Source organism: Eufriesea mexicana, unplaced genomic scaffold (genome assembly GCF_001483705.2).
Source record: "Eufriesea mexicana isolate 0111107269 unplaced genomic scaffold, ASM148370v2 scaffold5385, whole genome shotgun sequence".
Classification (NCBI taxonomy): domain Eukaryota; kingdom Metazoa; phylum Arthropoda; class Insecta; order Hymenoptera; family Apidae; genus Eufriesea; species Eufriesea mexicana.
In genome coordinates this window covers 39,358-46,973 of record NW_016913312.1, presented here as the reverse complement: position 1 = coordinate 46,973, position 7,616 = coordinate 39,358, and the positions used below count along the sequence as shown (strand labels likewise).

Sequence of the window (7,616 nt, the reverse complement as noted above, 5' to 3'; positions counted from 1 at the left end):
TATACATATTGTGAAATTTAAAGGATTATTTTTATTATGATTATTATATTATAATTATATTAATAACAGTTACGATTAATTAACGATGAAAAACGCGCGACAATGCGCACAGCTTATGGATCCCAAGCGTTCTCATGCGCTCTGTACCTACTCGACGATGGTTGCACCGACGCGTGTGCGATATTATCCGCTATTGTTCTAGATAGATCGGAAAATATGTAGGCAGAAGAGCGTATACGCGCGCGCACGCGCGTTCACGCGGTATAAAAAGCAGAGAGAAAGAGAGTGAGAAAGAGAAAGAACGTGTGCATGTATGTGAGAGAGAAAAAGAGCGAGTGTCGTGTTTCGATGTATACGTGTGACGCGTGCATGCGCGAGAAAAAGAACGAGAGAAAAAAGAATCAACGAGAGAAACGAAGATAAAGGGAAAAGCGGAATAGAGAGGACAATTTTTTTACGAACGATAATTACGCTATAGTTGGGTAAATTATGTGTAACTATTATACAATACGGTGCTCCGAGTGCAATGCACAGAAAAGAATCTCTCGACTACCTGTATATTTGTGTTGTAATCATCGTTGCCGTTTAATCTGGCCGGTTCCCTACGACGATTATTAACAAAAATACAAAGTTAACATTGAACAGCGACTGTGTCTGTTCTTTCCACCACCGTTCCCAGCGCCAAGTATGCGCGGAACCTGCGCGAGAAGAATTCGTTCCAACTTTTGCCGCGACGCGACGCTCCGTCGCCTTTAAAACGCAGCGAGGTTAAAGCCGAAAGCACGTTTCGTTTTCGATGCTCTCCGCCTTTCGATATATAGTTTATTTCGAGATATCGGGGTCCGCGATCCGTGAAAGGTATAAGCCATAAATCGTTCGGAACGCGTATTTATAATACGTTCATGAGCATAATAGTGTGCAATAGCGTCGTTTGTCACGTTGAACGATTTCTCGAGTGTCGTTACGTCGCCCATTATTTTTCCCTTTTACGCGCTAGCTTCGGACACGTTCATCGACCGCAGACATCTTTATCGATCATCGACAATTACCGAATAGGGCATCGACGATCAAGGATGTCGATAGAGCGAACCGCATCCTACGCGACCGAACTATTGTTCGTCCGAAGTGTGTGTTTAAAAGGCAGCCACCTAGAGATTAATAAGGACCGGTCCCCCGTTGCACGAGACTAGCCGCGCTCTCGATGCAACGCGAGCTCCGTTCTGCCGCGTTTTCTGTGCAACCTTTCACCGTAAATACGCGGTTGGCGCCTAAACGCAAACCGATCGCGGACTTTCCGACCACGCTTATCGCCATTTTTCCCTTCCCGCGATACGAATCGCGAACAACCGGCAATTAGTAGCGGTCGCGTGTGCCAATTTTTCTCTTCCTCGAGCCTCGTCGAACGCGATACCGTTCCTCTCTCTCTCTCTCTCTCTCCCCCCCCCTCTCTCTCTCTCTCTCTCTCTCTCTCTCTCTCTCTCTCTCTTTCTCCCTCCCCTTTCGCCACTGGGTGGTTCTTTATCGGTCGGCCATTGATCGAAACCGATTGTACCGGCTTTGTTCGCGTGGCCGTTAGACGTCGTGGTCCGAGAAGGAACGCGTGGCGCGCCGATCGCGAGGGAGGATCGGTTCGTTCCGAAACGACGCGACGCGGTTTCGAAACGCGACGCGAGAGGTGCGAGACGCGCGCGTTCGTGAAATCCGATGGTACGCTATGTACGCGTGTAGTGCGTTTGCACGCGCGTAGCGAGCCGACGGGACGAGATAAAAATTTCCGAGAAGACGAAAAACGGTTTCGAGGTACGGCGCGTGGAAACACGGTGGAATAAAAAATTTGTCTCGTTCGTTGCCTCGAGCGACGGTGGCTCTTCCAAAAAAGGTCATCCATATGATTCAGAGAGGATAGCCAAGAGAGAAACGACACCGCGCCGGTTCGTGGCTACCGGTTACGACGAAACGATCGTTTCCGTAATCGACTAATTAACGGAAAACGAGGATGTCCCTCGGAGTGGATAGGTTTCTCGATGGGCAGAGCTACATTATACGCGAGAGGCAGCCAGCGTCTCGACGCTCGACGAGAGAGGGTCCACGTCATCGATTCTTCGCGCTCGGACGAACAGTTTTGGCCGGCTCGCTGGCTCTCGCGTGTGGAGAACGTGCAATGGCCACTACATAGGTGTATGCACACCTATATAGGAGAGACAGTGCAAGAAGTGGGCAGGAGTGAGGCTGTGAGAGCACGTCTATAAATAGGACCAAGATCGAGATGAGGCCTCCTCTGCACTTCGTGATACCTTCTGTCCTTCTCCCGTCCTCTCTCCGTCTTCTTCCCGTTCGCTCTTCCTCTTCCCCGCCATCTTTTACACGGCTCTCCGCCATCCTTCTCCCGCCATACCTCTCGCTGTATCTCTGTCTCCGTCTCCCCGTTCCTTGTCTCCTTTTCGCTCCTTTGTTTTGCTCTCTTTCTCCGTGCCTCCGTCCTCGTCCGTGCCGCTGTTTCCCGCTTTCTCTTTCGATCGCTCCGTCTCGCTCTCACCGCTGACTCTTCGATCCAACCGTCTCGCTCTTCGCTCGTCTCTCTCTCGCACCGCGGTTCCTAAACCTCTTCTCCTCGTCGTTCGCGGCACAGACATCCCTCCCACTAACGACTGACAAGCACGACGACGCGCTCCTCGCACGACACATAAGGATCGCGTATACGCTGGCGCGCGTGCAGCCGAGCAAAAAAATGTCGTAAAATATAGTTCCTCCGTGGATATGCAAGCTCCGGGCCGGGCCCTCGAAGAAGAAAAATGCGTGTTGGGTCGCGCGACCGGCCGCTCTTCGCCGATCGAACGATGGGGATGAGTCAGGTAACGTCCAGGCGCTCGCGATGGACCGTAGGTGTCGCTGAAATTTGATTCCCCGCCGCGACGCTGCACCGACGCGACTTCCGATCATGCGCGCGCTTCAACCCCTCGCCACTCGCCGCGACATCTTCCGGCTTCCGACGTCTACTCTTTTCACGAACGCCAATCGTTTCGAATTCTTTCCTTTTCTTTTTTCTTTTTTTTTTTTTTTTTTTTTTTTTTTTTTTTTTCTTTCTTTTAAACCTATATCGACTCTATCTTTTTCCATGTACGTATTACATTTCCGTTTTACCCTCTTTATTCTTATTTTTATTTTTATTCCAGCTTTTATCGTTATTCTTGTTCTTTTTCTTTCTCCTTCTTTTTTTATTTTCTAGTCAGACGGTACAAAGAGCGAGATACGAGTCGAGGAGCAGACGCAGGAAACGTCGATTTTCCTTGGCTTTACCGGGGAAAAGGACCAGCAAGACACGATCACCGAGAAATCCAGCGCGTTTATCCTCTACTATTTCTCCCTTTTTTCTAATTTCCAGGCCAGTGTCCAGGTTCTCCCCCCGAACGACGAGTGGAGCATCGACGCGGCAAAACGAGCATTCCGCTATCATTCGCGTCGCGCAACGATACCCGGTGTGTGTCGCATCGATCTTATAAACCAGCATCAAACGGAGAGCAGCCGAATGAGCGGAGCCGGCCAGCCAGTCAGCCACACCCCGACGCGATTAAACCTGTTGCTGCTTCGCTCGTGGCTCGACTCCATAGACGCGTACACGTAGGTGTCTGGCTGCGAGTATACGCGGAGATCGCTCTGAAACTTTTCAGACTCCGCCATCGACGCTCGTGGACGCGTCTCTATCCCGAGCGAGCTTCCAACCACGACGCAGAACGATCCCCGGATCTCGCGGATCGAAATAAAATACCGAGGAATCTCGCAGAAATTCGAGGACGATGGATGAATCATAGACGAAACACCTCCGACGAGCGAGCGGTAAAAAGATGGCGCCACCTGATCGCGTTAATGAACGAGGGTATAACGACGCATGCCGCAAGGATATACGAAAATGTAAAAAGCCCCGGGTGAGAGTCCTGCGTCGGTCCCTTTCGTCGCGACCAACCCCTCCGACGATCTGTATCGTTTACTTGCGCTCTTTGCCACGCTCGCGTTATCCGGCGAGATCGATGCAAGAACGGTGGCATATAACGAGCTGACTAGGTCTCGAATTTCGCGTCTCCGGTAACGCTGTGACGCAATTCGGTAAGCCGGCCGCAAGGGGTGAGGCGGCTGGTAGGTGGGCCGTGGCGAATGACAGAAATTAGGGGGTAGGTTTCTCGTAACAAAACCGACGTTGTCTCTCGACGTTTAATTCGGCGACCGAGTATTTATAAATCGACCAGTTCGAGCGTTCCCGGTGAGACGCAATGAGAAACAAAGACCTTTTTCGTGAAAAAGGAGAAAGAAAAATGTATCCCTTTTAGTCGGTCAAAAACATTCGTCAGCCATCGCGTGTATAGCGGTGTGCACCAGCCGTACGGATCGACGAACGTACCTCGCAGTACGTGTACACGAGGAATCGTGGAAAACATGGACGGAGGAGCGGAAAGAATCCTTGGATCGGGTCGCGCGTACGGGCAGCATCCGGAGAAGTCCTCGCTGGGGGTTAGGGTCACGTCAACGTAAAAGCAAGGTAGAGCCGTGGCAGCGGTGTATGCGGTGCGCGTTGGTGGGGAAGGGCAAAAAGGTGGAGCGAGAGAGCGAGGGGGATTCATTGAAGAACGGCACGTGCAGAGGATAGAACGCGACCGCGAGCACTGTGGAACGGTCACGGCAGGGGGTGGCGGCCGGGGTTAGAGGGGCAACAACAGGGTTGCTAGGCGACCGTCAGCCGACGGGTTGCCCCTGGCGACTGATTGCGTCACTGCAGCGCCGTATGACGTCACGCGACGCCACTGCCCTTGACCGCTCGAGTCCGGGGAGAGCGTCCTGGCGACCCTCTCTTCGCTCGCCCCGGACCCTCCGCGCCTTCTGCTCGAGCCCCTCTGTGCCCCGCGCAGCCGCGAACCTCACCGACTTACGGCTCTGACGCCGTCGTAATCCGGGGGGGTAAAGTTATCCGTGAAAGGGAGGAAACGTCTGTGCTACGTATGCACGGCGCGAGTTCCTCGCGTTTCCTCCACCACCCCGTGCCACGTAGAGGGTTGCAAAGGCGTTACGAAAATAGTCGGTTCGTACGTTAGTCGCGGGTATTTTAGGAATTACGTTGATCGTTCGTTATTTTTACCGGACACCAACGGTAGGTATCTTTATGCGCCGTTGCAACGTTCGATTTCACGCGAACGAGGCGAACGAGCACGGATAATGATAATGCGATTAGTCGTGTATAGATGCGGCCATTGATTACCGGGGTCGACGGGAAGGTTGCTTTGTTTCGACCATGTCGTCGGCTCGCTCCGCTTTTAGGCTTTTAAGTGCATTAACGTCAATGGGATTCTTTCCGCTCCGGTCCAGTCACGCCGATTATTAGAACCAACCTGCCGATGAAACGACACCTGCCACGCGCGCGCCATCGCACCACCCTGGGCCCAGTCCCAGAGTCAAAAGTTGCAGCAGCACCGCCTCGCGACGCGGATTGAAAATTTATCGCGATTAAGTCTCGCCTTACGATTATTTATACCCGATAAAATCGAGCTATTCGAACCGCGCGCTGGCGAACAATCAAGGCTGCCAGTCGTCGACTCGATTTTCCCGTTTGCCGGACGTTATGGCCCGTTTCGTCAACCTGATCGCGATAAATAGTTTGGAAAAAGGCACAACACCGGACGAACGTTACGAGTTAACACCGAATACTTTACATTTCATTAAAATATTTTATGACCCCGCAATGCTCCTATTGCAACGGGATCGCGATTCGTGGGCGGGATATCGTACGCGCTTAACTTGCCGTTTCGAGCTCACTGCACAATGAAAAGCAAAAAACCCGATTACTATCCAACTTTCTACCATTTACGTCATCCGTTCATCTCGTGAAAGAGATCAAACTCGAGTGAGTATTTTGATGCCTGTTTGGAACGTTTGGAATTCGTTAAGCGTTGTTTCGGAAATTTCGCGTCGATATCGGTACAGTGTACGACTAGTGACTTTTACGGAATTTACCGTTTCGATGTCACAGAGGGCTAACTTTTCCGAAATACGCGATGTTTTCGACACCCCTTATATTTTGCGGATATTCGTAATGTGTCAAGTTATTTCTCTGTGTCCGTGAATGTACGTGTGTGTACCGAACCTACTCAGCTGACGTCCGTTCATTCACGTTGCTCATCCATTCATGAAATGCAGTAGCGTATCGCGCATGCGCGCGTTTTCGCTTCCTTCTACATTTATGATTTTATATCTTACCGATACCCGCAATAGTTGCTTCGATTAATCGAGAATCCAATTCCTTTCGTCATTTTACACGGAAATTTTCAGGGAATATGTTTATCGGAAAAAAATCACTCCTTTTTCGATTAACTTCCGTCAAGAGGTTCGTCTATGCGTCAATAGATAGCGGAAGCTTTCGGTTTCGTTGTACATCATCCTTACGCAACAAATATATTTTTCGTATTCTCGTTCGTTTATTTCTTATCCAAGGAAAAAGTCGTTTACGCTTAATTCCGATATCTCTTTCGTTATTTTCGTATGGAAACGCAAATGTGAGAAAAAGTTTCTTTATTCGTTATAAGGTAAAGAACAAACTCAATCTGAATTATCAACTGTTGATAGAAGATTCCGTTCCAACGGATAATAAACTTAATATCGATTTTTCGATTACGGTTAGTCTCAAATACACATCCGGAAACGATACACGAATCTATTTTCCATGTACATTTCTAAATATTCGATGCTATTCCATCGAATTTAGTTACGTGATTTTTTATTATATCGACTGTACGCATGTATATTCGATTGAGTCGCGTATACGATGTGTGTACTAACGCATCGACGATGAGTGACGTATGAAACAGTTTGCCAGTCGAGTATTATGTTGGTCGAGTTAAGTTTCTTATGATGTTCGTAGTAATGTCATTAATAAAAACGTGAATGCACCATGCAAATACAAGGAATAAAATTACTTGGTTCTTGTGTCGTTCTTATTTTCCTCAACATTGGAGTATCGAGTAGCATTGGTAGAGGTTAGTTGTCAGCAATTTTAAGAATGGGTGATTATGAATAAATATTATTTGAAAATTATTTGTTATTAAATATTCCTTAGGGCATTCCCTTACATTCAAGTCGATAAGTTCTTATATCGATAGACGTATCGGTTCAGATGTGTTTTTTGAAATTATATATCCACCAGAATTGGAGTATACATACAAATTAAGGCCTGCGAAAGACTTTGGAGCACCGTTCGTAAGTATATTTCATAATAGTTTAAAGCAATACAAGTGATAATATTGATTTTATTTGTAAATCATGGTTATTTGTGAAACTTTTAGAATGCAAGTTTTCTAGAGGAACGAATTCCTTTGGTTCCAACCGATCCACCTCATGGCTGTCAAGTAGCAAAAAATGCCAAAGAATTAAAAAATAGAATTGCACTAGTCGAAAGAGGAGACTGTAGTTTCTTTGCTAAAAGTATAATGGCAGAAGAAGCTGGATCTAAGGCTGTAATTATAGCGGATTATCATTCATCTTCTATAGAAGAATCGATAACTAGTTCCCTATGGGCTGACTATTACTATATAGAGATGATACGCGACGACACTATCCCGTCATCAAAGACAGTAAAC

The 7,616-nt window shown here is 48.3% G+C and overlaps 1 protein-coding gene across 1 annotated transcript in view; it reads left to right on the top strand.

The window, feature by feature from the left end:
* The first annotated feature begins 6,725 nt into the window (after positions 1-6,725).
* LOC108552001 (PRADC1-like protein) overlaps positions 6,726-7,616 on the top strand; it is a 1,073-nt gene continuing 182 nt past the window's right edge. The window contains 3 exon segments of the mRNA XM_017906368.1: positions 6,726-7,016; positions 7,097-7,236; positions 7,323-7,616. The exon segment at positions 7,323-7,616 is cut by the window's right edge and continues 18 nt beyond it. Of these exon segments, the coding sequence (XP_017761857.1) occupies positions 6,932-7,016; positions 7,097-7,236; positions 7,323-7,616 (519 nt within the window). The 5' untranslated portion in view covers positions 6,726-6,931.